Source organism: Ictalurus punctatus, chromosome 13 (assembly GCF_001660625.3).
Source record: "Ictalurus punctatus breed USDA103 chromosome 13, Coco_2.0, whole genome shotgun sequence".
Classification (NCBI taxonomy): domain Eukaryota; kingdom Metazoa; phylum Chordata; class Actinopteri; order Siluriformes; family Ictaluridae; genus Ictalurus; species Ictalurus punctatus.
Genome location: NC_030428.2, coordinates 1,531,992 through 1,549,007, shown reverse-complemented (window position 1 = coordinate 1,549,007; position 17,016 = coordinate 1,531,992). Strand labels below are relative to the sequence as shown.

General features: G+C 41.5%; 2 protein-coding genes across 4 annotated transcripts in view; both read right to left on the bottom strand.

Annotated features, from left to right (window-relative positions):
- Positions 1–17,016, bottom strand: part of LOC108273581 (pancreatic secretory granule membrane major glycoprotein GP2) — a 200,006-nt gene that overhangs the window by 129,769 nt on the left and 53,221 nt on the right. The gene's annotated exons all lie outside the window — the stretch shown is intronic.
- The window catches only part of ngfrb (nerve growth factor receptor b), a 38,869-nt gene continuing 26,117 nt past the window's right edge, over positions 4,265–17,016 (bottom strand). Inside the window, exons 4-6 of the mRNA XM_017482901.3 lie at positions 14,688–14,919; positions 10,229–10,389; positions 4,265–9,434 (exon numbers count right to left, since the gene is read on the bottom strand). Of these exons, the coding sequence (XP_017338390.1) occupies positions 9,133–9,434; positions 10,229–10,389; positions 14,688–14,919 (695 nt within the window). The 3' untranslated portion in view covers positions 4,265–9,132. The remainder of the gene's footprint in view (positions 9,435–10,228; positions 10,390–14,687; positions 14,920–17,016) is intronic.

Genomic DNA, 17,016 nt, shown 5'->3' with positions numbered 1-17,016 from the left:
GGAATGATTCAATGGTGGGTCGATGTTCCTTTAGTTCCTACCAGCGATTACGTTCCTGTTTACTGTTGGAAGAAAAACATTCTTTCACTTTTAAACCTATGGCGTTTTTGACGGACCCTATTCCTGATGTGGAACTCTTTACAACGAGGTATATTTTTCTGCTTCTTGTTCCACATTTGCTTCTTGAACAAATTTTTTTTGCAGAGGAGCAAACAAAGAATGAAAGGTTGGGATAGTTCACCTCAAAACGATCGTGTACTCACAGTTATGTGGTTCCAAAACTGTATGCGTTTCTTTCTTCTGCGGAACACAAACGGAGATATTTTGAAGAAGGTTGATAACTAAATAGTTTTGAGTGACCATTCACTTCCATTGTATGGACAAAAAAAAAAAAAAACACTGAGACATTTCTTGAAATATCTTCTTTTATGTTCCAAATCAGCCGTACGGTTTTGGAATAATATGAAGGTGAGTAAATGATGACAGAATTTTCATTTTTGTGTGAACTAATCCCTTTAAAGACTTAAGACCTACTAGCTGCGTTAGGTTGTAACGACGTATTTTCCCACCTGGTCGAAAAAAAACATGGACGCCTCTATGAACGTGCATCGCTCTGTCGGAGCACTTAAAGCACATAAAAAGCTTCTTTAAGTGCATTTTTACATTTACAGGCCTGAATGGCTATTGGTTCTGTTCAACTATGGTGAACGTCAAGCATTCATGATGTTTACCTTCTCAAAGTAGCGATTATTATGGCCAGTGTTATATATTTATCCAAGTCTGTATATAAAACTGATATAAACTCATTGAAAAGTACAGAAGCGATACTTTACACTGTTCACAGCGTTAACTTGATGTTATTTTTCTTCCATTTTCACGCATCAAACAGTACATGGGAACTAACTGCAGGTAAGAAATAAAGTTGTAAGCGGGTCGGACCACACACGGTTTTATCTGAGGAATCGTTCAAGCCAATCGTTTGGATTTGTCGCTTTACCAAACCAAATCTGTGGCTTGTTAGTGCAAACATAGCGTAAGTAGCTATGCTTATTGACCAAACATATATATCAGACTTGTGAGATTATTGTCTGTTTCACACACACACACACACAAACACACACATACACATCATGAGTGTGCTGGGAAATTGCCCCAGACTCAGAGGTCTTCAGTGTCAACACCTTTTTAATGCAGAGAATCCCTGAGAGGCAACTGCATAGCTGTGAGAACCAGAGGTCAAGCTGGTGTTAGAACCCAACTGGGGATTCGTAAACACGTCTTCATGACACTTTGTCCAATTTATTCCCTTAGGAACGTGTGGAGTAATGTGATGATTACCTTATTAGTAAAGCATGGCAGATATCTACATGGCGTACTCTTTGATCTGTGGCATTCATACTGTTAGGGTTGTAGTGAAAATATCAGCAAGCTTCAATGTCATCGAGCTAAATGGTAAACTTTTTACATTACAGTTTAAGGTTTCTGAAATGTAACTTCGTTTGTGTATAATTTCATTCAACAGTGGAACATAATAATGTAGAACGCTAGCTAAAAGGAGCCATTTCGATAGAATACTGGTTGGCCTCAAACATATTTTGAAATATCTCTACCTCACATTTAAAATGTATGAAATTACATTTTTTCGGCATCATAACAGGGTGGAAATACAGAAGGGAAAAATGAGCCATAATAGCTGGCCTCGAACATTTTTATATATAAAAAATATATAAACCTCGAAGTTTTTAAAATAGCTATATGTCACGTATTTAAAAATGAACGAAATGTAATTAACTTCAGGTATAACACTGCGTAACTAAGGGTGGACTGCCATGATAAACCAGAAAAATATGTGTGTGTGTGTGTGTGTGTGTGTGTGTATATATATATATATTAGAGTACATATTGTAGGTCGTTTCACTGCTGCAGCATCCGGTGTAAAATTTTTAGCAGTTCAGAGTTTACAGAGCTTACAAATTTGCAGATTTCTGTCATCATTCCACACAAGAGACATCTTCTTTACAAAATCGATGTTTTCCCGCCGTCTTTTTATTGACAGGATACAATCAGCCTTGATCATCAGATGTTTTTAAACTATCAGCCGATACATCGGTGCATCTCTAATATATATATATATAAATATATACTACTAAGCTGGAAAGCAATTCTGAGGACTCACAAAAACAAAAGGACATATCTGAAATAGCATGAATGACAGTGACCATGTTTACATACAGCAATAATCTAATTATTGACCTTATTCTGAATAAGACGTATAATATTCTGATTAAGGTGTTTACATGAGTTGCGTTTAGAATATTGTTTTCATGTTCCCGGTTTACGTGTTATGCAACGTAGATGGATTAACGTCACACGTCGTTACGTCCCCACGACACGCCGTCCGACGTCCCTCCAGAATTTCACGTATCGACGTAGAGTTCGTCTTCGTTATGGTACCGTATAGTTTTGGGTGTTTCATTTTTCATTTTCAAAAGCTTTGAGCGCAGTTAATTATTTGTCCTGCTGTACATACTACTAGATGACTGTTTGAAGCCGTGGGCTGCGTCCCAAACCGCATACTTACCTACTATATCGTAGCTGAGATACATGTATTTCACCTACTATATAGCAGGTAAGTACGCGGTTTGGGACGCAGCCGTGCTCTCTTGTTTGCCGTCAAACGGTCGAGCGCTGCCGTGTGAACGTGTCCTGTCGTACAATACGGTGAAAACTCTCACACGACGTTAATAGTGTGATTAAGGTGTGTACATGTCTGTAATATACCTAGATAATGCGACTAAAACAGGAATACCCCACATGTCTTAATTCGATTTGTGTTTACTTCGAGTATGACTTTAATCGGATTAAGGTCATCAATAATCGCTGTTTACATGCTAGTTTCTTAATCAGAGTATCGTCTTAATCGGGTTAATATCGGATTATTGTTCTCCATGTAAACATACTGACTGTGTATTGTGTCCACCTGTCCACTTGACCCTGCCGTTATCTCTCACTCCATCCCTCACCTCATTAACAAGTCCCCTGGGTCTGGTTTACATTCCTCTGCCTCGACACTTACACCAGTTCACCAGCCACGACATCCTCCAAACAAACACAGTCATCTCTAATGTTTCACCTGGTTCAGTTTCTAATGAAACATCTCCTTCGCTGTCGAAGAATAGATTTCAATTTAGCAGCACGGGTAGATTAACCTCTAGCCTAACCTCTAGCTTAGCCTATGTCGTGTTATTCAGCTGGCCAGTTAACAGGATGGTTTATAAACTCTATAAACCTTCACGTTTTATCTGTAAAACTATATAAAGCGTGAGTATCATACGTTATAATGACATGTTATCTTGTCATCATATCATTCCATTAAAATAAATACATAATAACAATTTATTCTTATGAACGATTATGTCATATATGAGTTTGGGGTAAATAACACTTTTGAAAATAAATAGATTTTTTTTTTAATTGTCGCATGTAAATGAGCAGGTTTCTTTGTTGCCATCATTTTCGTATTTTAATGCTTTTTCATTCAAAAGAAAATTGTTACCCTAAAAGTATGTTAATATATACTTTCAACAGGTTAAGTTGGCTCATTCTGACATGATTAAAGAAAGAAAGAAATATAGCATTTTAATATAAGCTAAATGGATAAATGGTTTTGTAAGCCACATTTCATCAACAGTTGTATAGCAATACATTATTTATTTAGTTAGTTAGTTAGTTAGTTATTTTCACGAACTGATCCACAAGCTAAATTCAGACATTTTTATATTTTTTTTTTTTCATGAAGATTGTGGCGAAGACTGTGCGGTGTTCCTTGTGTGTGTTAGAACATGTAATGTAACTGTTTCTGGGAAATCATTCATTATTACATGTTATTGCCTTCCTCTGTTCTCCACATTCCACATCCTATTTGAGTCATCCTATCTCCTGTTTGTGTACTGAGTCATTTTATTTCATTAATGATCAGTTTCTAGACAATTCTCTGACTACAGACCAAAACAAGACGGTACATGTACAACTCTGCACCCTTCGCTTGAACCTGTCAATCATGGAAGCGTGGATCTTTTCATTCAAGATGGCTACTCTCGTAAAAAATAATTTAAATAAAAAATCATCCAAAGACATTGTTCGTCTCAACAACATCACTTCCTGGAATAATTAAACAAGTCCGTATTACAAATATAACTGCATACAGTAAATGTCACGTTCAGACCTTAGGCAACATAAGAAGGAAAAAGTCATGACACATGGATATGGTGTTGCAACTCAAATTAGTTTATTTCCTTGTTTCTCAACCATTTCATTCAAGAATTATAGCGAATTCACATTTATATGATACAGCGTACATAGAAGTAAATACAAGGAACATTCAGAATTTTGTACATTATTCACTACCCCCCGACCCACTGAAAACACTTCCCAGGATAAATTACCCACAAGCCACTTGGTGTCTCCTCCTTCACTTCCTTCGCTTCAGCTCCATCATGCTACTCAAATAAGCGCAGGATTGAAAAATGATGATTTTTGCCTCTTATTTGTAATACCAAGACCAGTGAGTAATATCTTCAACATCTACAGAACCACTAACCGGAAAATAGCAATAGGGTTAATTACAACGTTGTGACAGAAATAACCACAGCCCTGCAGAATCAACAAGAGGTGGGGCTTAAGTCAAATTTAATCAGCCAATCAAAAATCACATCATATGACATCACCGATTTGCGTTAGCTAGCTTCCGTAAAGTATTACACACATATTATGCAGTTAGCAAGCTTGTGAGAATGTTTGTATATTATGTTTTGACCATACGATATAATGCTTAGCATAATGTTAGCTAGCAAACCAGGTCAAACATTTGTTAATATTAGCAAAGCTTACTAGTTACCCCGGGGTCAGTGTTGCGTTTTGGTAACACTACTAAATTGTTAAAGTATGTAAATAAACCCAGTATTTTATGCTTTCGCGGTGATGTGGTCCGTTTAAGCTCCACCCCTTGCTGACCCAGTGGTTTCTGTTGTTCAAGAAACCGAGACCAAGCGTTGAGTAATTGAAATGAACAACAAAGATATTGTTACAGAAACGCAAACCTCATTTTTCTTTCAGGCACTTGTGAGACTCTATATATATTTATACTTTTAAGTGCTACACCCTAATCTGTTTTTTTTTTTTTTAACGAATAATAATAATAATAATAATAATAATAAAAGTAAAAAAAGAACATAAAAGAAAAACCTAATTACACTTCTTGGTAAGAAAATTAGAAACTCCCTCCTACAAAAAGGGAATACCTTCATTACAAGTGAGATATTTATATACCGTGTGTGAACGAAAACTTGCATCCTGGCTTCCTTTCCTGATAAAAGGAACAATTTGGCGGAAATGAATTACAAACTAATGTAGCTAACATGCAGTGGAAATCTGTTTCATTCAAAAATGTCTGAAGCGGACTTGCTGACGGTGTTTAGGACCCAGTGAGACTTCCTGCCATCCATAAACATCAACCAAATTTCACTGTGTAGCTGAGGGCAGCCATCTTGGACTCAAATCTTTTCTGTCAATAAAAGATGTATTTGGCTGCACTGGTTGTTTTATTTTTTTTTTTCTATCGTATTTCATCTTATATCATAGAGGGGAATTATTCAAAAGTGTGTGCTGTGGAACTGTGTTGTATTGTGTACGTTAATGTTTTATTTCCAGTAGCTAGCATGCTAGTTAAGCAGCTGGCCGTAGCGATCGCTGATTCATAAACCAGATAGATCAATACATATACTAAGCATGACAAAACTTTTTTAAAAACTTAATATTAATGAAGCAGTCATAAATAGTGTCATTTAGATACAGATGTCTTTTTGCAGTATTCTAGTTGGATTTATAATTGGTATTTTATTTCTGCCTGCTTTCAGAGTTAATATGCTCCAGAGAAATCCTACAATGCAAGATGCCTCGATGACTTTTCATATGTAATTAGGCTTGAAGCAAATTTCAGACACCAAGCACATCGACGTTTGGGGTCATTTCTAAAGTAAAACTTGAAGAACAGGTGATTGAAATCTTTTTTTTTCTTTTTTAAACATGAGGCCAGACCAGTTTATCGCTTCTGCTTTGAATGTCTCCTGAGGATTTACAGCCAGGCGTTCTGCTCTGTCAGAATCAAAAGAGAACCGTACACCCTCGACCCCTAACACAGGCCTCCTGTCATCTCCTGTTCATCATGAAAAGTCGAAACGTCTTTTTAAACTTCCGTTTAACGCAGTAAATCCTCCGCCGGTGATGGCACGGAGCCAAGTAACGCTTTACGGTGGACAACGAATGTGACGTTTAAAAGGTTTAAAAGTGTCACTAGTGTTAAAACCTTGTGATAATTCTGTGCCTCTGGATATCTGTTTCTCGTTTTCATTCAGCTCTGTACCTTCATTAGTACCACACTCCAACAATAAATCGTTCAGAGTTAAAGTTCGAGTTAAAGGAACAGCTTGGACCAAAAAGGACATGTAGACCAAACGTAGTTGGGGTTTTCCTTGTCGGTTTAGACCAGGGCTAATGTCGCTAACAATGCGTTGGATGTTTATATCCACCAGTTTGTACATTATGTTTAAAGTTGCCTTCACTTACAGTACACAGTATTTATTTCGTTAATCCTCGGGCCTGAAATCTAACTCTAAGCAAGATCTGAGCAAGGTGGAGAGATTTTTTTTTTTTTTTTTAATGTGAGCTTATATTACATTTACATTATGTTTAAAGTCTTTGTAAATGTCCTTTTTAATGCGTATATACACCTGGCCTGTCTTAGTTACTTGACGTTTCAATTTCAGCCCACTGATTTCAGATCGGCCCGAATGCCTGAGGAAGAACCTGCCGTGACGCTTTGCATGTTGGATTCTTTGTTGTTTCTGGTTCGTATTAAGGCAGCGGTCAATGTGTGCTGCTTATGCTTATATTTCTCTCACATATTACAGCCTTCATTTAAGTCATTTGATTTTAGTTAACCTGAAGTATTCAAATGGGGTGACCAGTGAGGGAGAGAGAGCTTGTTTTTTTCCAGAAAGTGTGCTTGTCATTCTTGATCTAGGTCACGACGATATGACCAAGCTCTTTTGTCATGGTGATGACCCTGGCCAGGTAACTACCGAGATCAACTTACCTTCCTGTTCAAGAAAAACAACAACAGTATACTGTTTCCCAGCATTAGAACTGGACCACCATGACACCAATACTTTGTTGTCCGTCCATAAAATTTTTCGCGCTTTACTTCAAACTTCAAACCAATTTGAAGGGAAAAAATGAGAAAGAAAATGATTAAAAGAACCTGAAAACTGAAAATCGATGCTTGTTAGTAATTTATCAATGTTTTAGCTAGTGGAAATGATCATGGCAACCTGCTGAATAGCAACAAAGAGTTACCATGGCAACAAAAAAACTGATTAGGACAACCATAGCAAGTAAAAAATGTATCATGGCAACAAAACAGTTGCTGTGACAACCACAGCAACAAAGAAGAATCACAATGACAGGGTTACTATGGTAACAAAGCGTTGTTGCGACAACGGCAACAAAAACGTATCATGGCAACAGGGTTACTACGGTAACAACAAAACGTTCTAGTGATGACACCAAAGGGTTAACATGGCGAAAAACAGTTATCATGACAAAAAAGAAGTGTTACCATGGCAACAAAAAAATGCATTGCGACAACAATGTGTTACCATGGCAACAAAATAATTTCTTAAAATCTGTTAGCATTAGCCCACATTCTTAGCACGTCTTATTTTTACTCTCCTTCTTTCACCACAGCGTCTATAAATCACTTTATCTGAGGCTCGACTTTCTCCTTTGAAGTTCATCCAAGTGGTTTTTTGGTGCCAGCAGTCTCTCAGCCTCTGGAGAGCAAGGCTTGTGTTATTCGCCTCGCACACTGTTCAACATTGCATATTTATGACGTATTTTACACAATTTACAACCCTCGTTACGACGGATTCAACGAAGCTTTGATTAGCCGAAGTGTGTGGACCGAAGATAAAGATTATAATTGCATTAGCGGTACAGACAGAATTGGATAGATCGATAGATTTGTCCGGGTGGGATTCGGAAAACAGACGACCGAAGCACCCTGCGTTCACACGGCTTGTTTTGTCATTCAGTCTGCCGTCGTCCAATTCGCTAATCACGTTGAAATGAACTAAAATTATGAATTCACTTAAAATGAGCTGTGCTGTCCACGTACAGTATGCAATTGTGATTTCCTGACTTCATTTGAATCGTGTGTGCGATATAAAAAAAATTATAAAATGCAAAATAATAGGACTCGTCACATCAAGTGCTATTTTGTGCGTTGCTGAATAGTAAGGGTGGAAGCCATATTGTTAGAGTAAACCAAATTTGCAGTGATTAATGGATGGAGCTCAAATCTTCTTTAATTCCAGACTGCTGGGACTACGGCTGCTCCTAACGCCATACAGACTTCAGATAAATCCATAATGAACTTTTTCACACTATCTGTTGTTACCCAGATGAGGATGTGTTCCCTTCTGAGTCGGGTTCCTCTCAAGGTTTCTTCCTCTTAAAACATCTTAGGGAGTTTTTCCTTGCCACCGTCACCACTCAGTGTCTTGCTCAGTTGGGATAAATTCGCACCTTTAATATCTGTATACCGTGTTGATATTTCTGTAAAGCTGCTTTGAGACAATGTCTATTGTAAAAAGCGCTATACAAATAAAATTGAATTGAATTGAATTGAATTAATGTGATCATTACAACTAGGCCAAAAACGAGAAAACGCGACGGCGCCAATCAGTGTGCACAAACAACAAATGTGAACAAAATCTTTCACGCTGGCAAAATGGAGCGTTCTTGTACCCATTAAGTCTCGTGTTAAACTGAGAAACAATTAAATTCGGTGCATCGTTGCTGTGTGAGCGCAGAGGCTTGGGTGGTGCTGACGATGCATGTCGGCTTGCTGGTTCTAAACGAAAGGTACATGCGAAACCTGACAACCTGACGTTTAGGCTTGATGGCGTTAACATTTGAAATGAGCACGACCAGACCGTGTAATACATTAGTTTAGCGTGTGGTTGTGTTGTGTAAGCAGGAGCTATGGCTTGATGAGCAGAAGTGTGTGTATCATCACACGACGGAGGTAGCCGTGGACTTGGGCATGATGCTCTGAGCGAGATCTTCCCGGTTGATTTTCCTCAGTGCAGCGCACAGCGCGTCGACGCTGGCAGAGTCACGGCTCGCCCAGTCACTCAGCAGCGCTCGGACTGGCCTCTCCTCCTGGCCGAAAGAGGCAATGCGCTCTTCTTCGTACCCGAGCAAGCCGGCCAGGCTGGACCAGTCGTTTTCCAGCGGTGCCGCATCATCCAGGAGCTTCTCCAACTCTTTGCTAGCATGCAGGGGCAAACTCAGGCCTTCGTCGATCTTCACCACTGAGAGGGAGAGAGAGTTTACATATGTTAATTCACAGTTAATGGAAGAACTCGTAAGGGAAACGAGTTCAAGCTAAACTACCCAAGTCGAAAAACATCCTGCTTTTTCTAGAAGGTTTTCTGCATTTCTATAGACTACCCATACATTTTCCATACTGCTCATACTACACAGCGTTGCGGGGAGCCTGGAACCTATTCCAGGGAACTCGGGGCACCCTGAACGAGGAGGGCCAGCCCATTGCAGGGCAAAATCACACACTTTGGGCAATTTGGAAATGCCCATCATCCTACAACACATGTCTTTGGACTGGAGGAGGAAACCATAGTACACGTAGGTACAGTGAGACCACGCAAACTCCACACACACGGCAGAGACGGGATTCGAACCCCCAACCCCATACATGCGAGGTAAATGCACTAACCACTAATCCAGTGGTGACGCTGTTCCTAACACATACTAGCTTGATTTAATAACAGGATCAGTTGCTCCACATCTGAGTTTTACCAATTCTCCGTGTAAACAAATACGTTCTTAAGGGTCCTTCAGTTGTCTCTTTGGGGAACCTTTAAAGCAATCCATATGAGAGAGCTTCTCAGCCAGAAAAAAACTTTATTCGAGGAATCTTTAAAGAACCCTTGAAGAGCTACTAGTCAATGTTTTTTGGCCTCTTGATCTTTCAAAATAACAGACATGAGTAGAGATTCCAGAGTAGGATGGGGAGATTTTCTTGAAGCCCTGATCTCATTTAAACGACGCTGGAGTTAAGCATAGAACTGGAAAAGTGTGTGTATACCTGTTTGTGCCAGGCCTTGTCCCTCCTGTAAACTCTGGCTATCTACAGAGATGCCACTGTCGCTGTGCAGTTTTTCTCCCTCCGGTGACGGCGTCTGGCTCGGGTTCTCCGTGCCCGATCGAGTACTACCATCTTGTTTGTTGTGTTTGCAGCTCTTCCACCTGAAACGCGACACGCAACACACACACATATGCACACACAGTGTGAGGGATCAGATACAGCACAACTCTAATGAGTTATTCAAGCACAATGTGCAGTATATAGATCAGATTATTATTTACGACTACGTAAATGTTCTGGGGGGGGGTTAGAGTTACGGTTGTCAAAAACATTGAGGATGTCCTTTGTTAAAATGCATAAAGGAATCCATGCTATGAAATAATATGAGTAAGAGAGACTTTTAAAATCTCCCTTGCCGTGTCTGTTTAACATTACGTGGGCAGGAAGGGTTGCGAAGTGGTTGCCAGAAACTTCCTGCTTTCCCGTCATCCTATGAATCAAATCCATTTTGTTGTGTCCACCCCACAGTTGTTCAGCTCGTGTGATAGTTTGTGCTCTTCATGTCGTATTCATTTAAAAAGGGTGCAGTACGTAAATCTGCCAGAATCTTACTGCCTTCAAGTAAATAGAAACCAGACCTGATAATCCCGTCCATTCTGTTATAGCCATTAGATTTCAGCGCAATACCCCTGGGTTTAACCCTAACTCACATCATTTTGGTGTTTTCGAAATTATCCAGCATAGACAGCCATAAAAATTCTGAATAAATGAGTGAAAATCTCGAGTGATGTTCAGGAACTATTTGGTAAAATACCTCCAGGCACAGGTACTTTACATCCCTGGGCCTGCCTTAGGAGATCGATAAACGCTAATGTATTAGACACCAGATTTCCTGCTCTTTTAAAGCAGGTCAAAGGCCCCGAGCCGTGTGTTTTAAATATTTCACGTGTCCTCAGTTCGGAATCCAACACTTAGAAACGCTCTTAACTGTACGCAAATCCCATTTCCTTTGCATCCACTCGACAAGCTGTTAGCAGTTAACTTGGAGAAAAGGAGAAAATGCTCATTCAATATTAATGCAGCGGCTGAAGTATGAGGACTGAAACGGCAGCTTCTGGGATTCCTAAACACACTGATAAGTGATAGGTCATGGTTTAAAAACGAGTAAATGCTGTGTGAGCTTGTTTCCTCCTACATCTCCTACATATCCACCAGGGAGAAAAGAAAAATAAATTTGTACTGTATAACATAGTTTTTCTTTATTTGTGGCATCAATATCTCAAAAACCGTAATTTATTATCTCCAAAATTTTACTTGATTAGCTCAAAATTATGAGTTATTTTATAACAATTCTGGCCAATTATCTCAAATTTTTTACTTACTACAATTGTAATCTGCACTGCAACTGTAGTAAGTAAAAAATCTTCTTCTGGAGGAAGAAGAATGAAGAAAGAACACTGTCCACAGTCAAGCATGGTGGTGGCTCGGTGATGCTCTGGGGCTGTTTTGCATCCTCTGGCACTGGAAACCTGCAGCGTGTGGAAGGCAAGATGGATTCATTGAAGTATCAGGAAATCCTAGGAGAAAACATCATGCCGTCTGTGAGGAAGCTGAAGCTTTGGAATCATCGGACCTTCCAACAGGACAACGATCCCAAGCGTACCTCAAATTCCACCAAGGCTTGGTTGCAGAAGAAGTCCTGGAAGATTCTCCAGGGCCATCACAGTCACCTGACTTGAACCCCGTAGAGAGTCTCTGGTGGGATTTGAAGAAGACGGTTGCAGCACGCAAACCCAAGAATATTACTGAACTGGAGGCCATTAATCATGAGGAACGGCAGAAGATTCCTCAGGAATGCTGCCAGAAGCTCTGCATCTCGTTTGCAGCAGGTCATAACAACAAAAGGAGCTCTACTAAGTACTAAAGATGCTTACCATGAAGGGTATGAATAATTTTGAGACTGGAGAAGTCATAAGTTGCACTTTCAATTGAATTTGGGGAAACCACTTGAAGCATTCGTTGTGTTGAACTATTTCAATCGCTTTTGTTTGATCTGAACAGCTGAAAGTCTGTAAATTTTGACAATAAACCTGATTTGAAATGGGGGTTGAATAATTTCGATTGCACCTATATATCAAGTGAGATAATACTTATTATTATCTTCAAACTGTGACTTATCTGAACCACTCCTGCATTGCTTTGGCATTTGAAGCAGTCTTGTATTTTTCAACCCCTTGTATTTTTCTCCATCCATTCCTCTTTCAATTTTGACAAGAAGCCCATGTTCTGAGGATGAAAAGAACCCCCAGACCAGATGATGCTACCACCACATTTCACTGTAGGGAAGGCGTTAACTGAGGTATGGCCTGTGTTTGTGCCACACATATTACTTTGAAACTTGTCTCGAACAAATATCTAAATCTTGGTCTCATTCTCTGGTTCACTCTCGCTTTTATGTGGGTCTTCATGAGCAATGGTTTCTTACTAGCCAACCTTCCATACAGTACTTATAAAGAAAGGCCATAAGTTGATTGTGTAACAGTATCATTCATCTGGAGCTTCCAGAACCGGAAGTTGGATACTTATGTAAGCAGAATTTTTCAGTTTTCTTTGAAATACTTGCTTTTAAGTTTCAACTTAAAGGCTGACCAGCAATTAATTTTGACGTTAAAATTTTGCTCACTTTAATGGAAAATAACTTTAAGTGAAATGTAACTGGGTGTGGGTGAAGGTGAGGTGAAATGTGACTGGGTGTGTGGGAGGGGGTAGGTGAAATGTGACTGGGTGTGGGGGAGGGGGTAAGTGAAATGTGACTGGGTGTGGAAGAGGGGGTAGGTGAAATGTGACTGGGTGTGGCGGAGGGGCAGGTGAAATGTGACTGGGTGTGGGGGAGGGGTAGGTGAAATGTGACTGGGTGTGGCAGAGGGGTAGGTGAAATTTGACTGAGTGTGGGTGAAGGTGAGGTGAAATGTGACTGGGTGTGTGGGAGGGGTAGGTGAAATGTGACGGTGTGGGGGAGGGGGTAAGTGAAATGTGACTGGGTGTGGAAGAGGGGGTAGGTGAAATGTGACTGGGTGTGGCGGAGGGGCAGGTGAAATGTGACTGGGTGTGGCGGAGGGGTAGGTGAAATGTGACTGGGTGTGGCGGAGGGGTAGGTGAAATGTGACTGGGTGTGGCGGAGGGGTAGGTGAAATGTGACTGGGTGTGGGGGAGGGGTAGGTGACATGTGACTGGGTGTGGGGGAGGGGTAGGTGAAATGTGACTGGGTGTGGGGGAGGGGTAGGTGAAATGTGACTGGGTGTGGCGGAGGGGCAGGTGAAATGTGACTGGGTGTGGGGGAGGGGTAGGTGAAATGTGACTGGGTGTGGGGGAGGGGTTGGTGAAATGTGATTGGGTGTGGGGGAGGGGTAGGTGAAATTTGACTGGGTGTGGAAGAGGGGGTAGGTGAAATGTGACTGGGTGTGGCGGAGGGGTAGGTGAAATGTGACTGGGTGTGGGGGAGGGGTAGGTGAAATGTGAGTAGGTGTGGGGGAGGGGTAGGTGAAATATGACTGGTTGCGGGGGTAGGTGAAATGTGACTGGGTGTGGGGGAGGGGTTGGTGAAATTTGATTGGGTGTGGGGAAGGGGTAGGTGAAATTTGACTGGGTGTGGGAGAAGGGTAGGTGAAATGTGACTGGGTGTGGCGGAGGGGTAGGTGAAATGTGACTGGGTGTGGGGGAGGGATAGGTGAAATGTGACTGGGTGTGGCGGAGGGGTAGGTGAAATGTGACTGGGTGTGGGGGAGGGGTAGGTGAAATGTGACTGGGTGTGGGGGAGGGGTAGGTGACATGTGACTGGGTGTGGGGGAGGGGTAGGTGAAATGTGACTGGGTGTGGGGGAGGGGTAGGTGAAATGTGACTGGGTGTGGGGGAGGGGTAGGTGACATGTGACTGGGTGTGGGGGAGGGGTAGGTGAAATGTGACTGGGTGTGGGGGAGGGGTATGTGAAATGTGAGTAGGTGTGGGGGAGGGGTAGGTGAAATTTGACTGGGTGTGGGGGAGGGATAGGTGAAATGTGACTGGGTGTGGCAGAGGGGCAGGTGAAATGTGACTGGGTGTGGGGGAGGGGTTGGTGAAATGTGATTGGGTGTGGGGGAGGGGTAGGTGAAATTTGACTGGGTATGGAAGAGGGGGTAGGTGAAATGTGACTGGGTGTGGCGGAGGGGTAGGTGAAATGTGACTGGGTGTGGGGGAGGGGTAGGTGAAATGTGAGTAGGTGTGGGGGAGGGGTAGGTGAAATGTGACTGGTTGTGGGGGTAGGTGAAATGTGACTGGGTGTGGGGGAGGGGTAGGTGAAATTTGATTGGGTGTGGGGAAGGGGTAGGTGAAATTTGACTGGGTGTGGGAGAGGGGGTAGGTGAAATGTGACTGGGTGTGGGGGAGGGGAAATGTAACTGGACGTGGGGGAGGGGGAGCTCACCTTTTGATGACGATGAAGGCAAAGAGGCCGAGCAGCACAGCAGGTACAATGGAGGCATACAGGGGAATGAGATTATCACCTAGGCCCAGTGTCTTGGGTTCAGGACCAGTGGTGGGCATGTTCTCCATGGGTTCTGGCAGGTATTCCGATGGAAAGGTGGTGAAGTTGAACAGAGGTTCTGATGGCTCCAGAGAGGACAGTGGTGTGCTTGAAGAATTCAGAAGGTTCGAGTCTACTCGAAGAGGAAAATATATACGAACAAAAAACGTACATATTCAAACTTGTGAACAAAATTGCTGTAATAATATCATTCTGGTTTTTTGGTTTATTTGGTTTTTCCCACAGTTTCTCTCCAATATGTTCAATTGTTGGCAATTCTCAACTACCAGCCATCTCTCCCATCACACGTTAGCTACCAACTGTACGTGCTTCCATGGCGTCGATGGTTGTGACATTGTCAGGTTCCTGTTGATAAGGCTAGCCTAAGAAAATGTGCAAAACTGGAATACTAGCATATCTACAAAGCTAGCATACCTAAAACTTTAGCATACTGTATATATAATGCTGACATAATAATGTGTGCCAATTTATAAGAACTTGCACTTGGAAAACAAGTTTCAACTTAAATTGTATATATATATTTTTTGCTTTGCTTTGTTTGTCTTTAATGTTATTGAATTTGACATTTTTTTTACTGCGAGCGACATCAGGCCTCGGGCAATCTGAAAGGAAAATCAAAGCGAGGAGAAAACAACATTATCGCTGTGGCTGCTTTCCTTCGGTCTGCAGTGGAAAGTTCGAGAGTGAGAGATGGAGCGGCAGATGAGATTAGACGTGATTCGATCGGAAGCCATAATAAACACACTCTCGCTCTGAGTCGAGGCTAATGCACGCTAAAGCAGGTTCGCACTATAATGGGCCTCAAGCTACAGGATGTTCGGCTGCAGGGACAGATGGACGCACATATTGAGGATCATCTGATATTCCGGGCATGGGGGCGGAGAATGGGAGCCTCAGGGGTGGGTGTGAGGGGGAGGGGGAGGAGAAAAAGGACCACACAGTGATGGAGGTGGAACTTTCTATTGTAGAAGGTATTGTGTGTGTGTATATACATATATATATATATATATATATATATATATATATATATATATATAGAGAGAGAGAGAGAGAGAGAGAGAGAGAGAGAGAGAGAGAGAGAGAGAGAGAGAGAGAAAGAGAGCTTGCACTGGAGACTCCTTCCATAAATGTAAATCTTCTCACAGAAAACAATATCAATCTTTTTTTTTTATCTGTTATTAGAGTTTATTGTATTGACTTTTTTTTTTTTGTATTATGACCACTCCCTGTTCCCTTTTTCCAGTGCCATACATACACCATATCAATACACACACACACACACACACACACAAAAAGTCTCTCTCCCCAGAGACAGGACACCAGACACCAGCGTGGACAGAGATCCTCTTTGTGGTGTACAAAACACTCTCAGTCTTTTCTTTTCTCTCTCTCTCTCTCTCTCTCTCTCTCTGTCTCTCCATATATCTCATCTCCTATCTCTCTCTCTCTCTCTTTCTTTCTGTCTCACTCTCTTTATCTTCGCATCTCTCTTATGCACCGCTGAGGCGGTCTCCATCAATAAAGACCAGACTCCCATCTCGCTCATCCTGCTCCCCTCCGGTCCTTTTCTCGGCTCTCCTCCTTCCTCGCTCACTTCTCCTTTTTGGTTTTTACACCACAACACATGAAGGTCATTTCGTTGTTATTCTATCCATCATACATCCCTGGGTTTTTTTTTAAGGTAAAAGAGAGAACGAGAGAGAGAGTGTGTGTGTGTGTGTGTGTGTGTGTGTGTGTGTGTGTGTGTGTGTGTGTGTGTGTGTGTGTTTGGATTGTTCCTCGTTAGATACAGTAATTACACTCTAAATGGAAGCAGATGGACTCGGCCACTTCAGAGAGGTTCTAAAGAGATTAGGTTAAACTCTATTGGGTTACACTTTATTGGCATGGTTTATGAATGTTAACAATTAACAGGGATTCTCTGTCAGTCGCAAAATTCGAATAATTTCAATTTCGCTCGAGGTCACATAAAAAAATATATATATTTTTAAAAACAAGCAATGATATGAATTATGTTGCTAGCTGAAGATGGCTTCATACAGTAAAAGGTCAGTATGTTGGAGTAGGATTGGTGTTCCGTGCTGTTACTAATTACTAATTACCAATTCCCATAATTCCTAGAACACAGCTAGGACAGGCCATGCCCACAAGCAAGAGCATCGTGGGTCGATACACGCCCACAAGAGACAAGCTACAAGTGGCACACCCG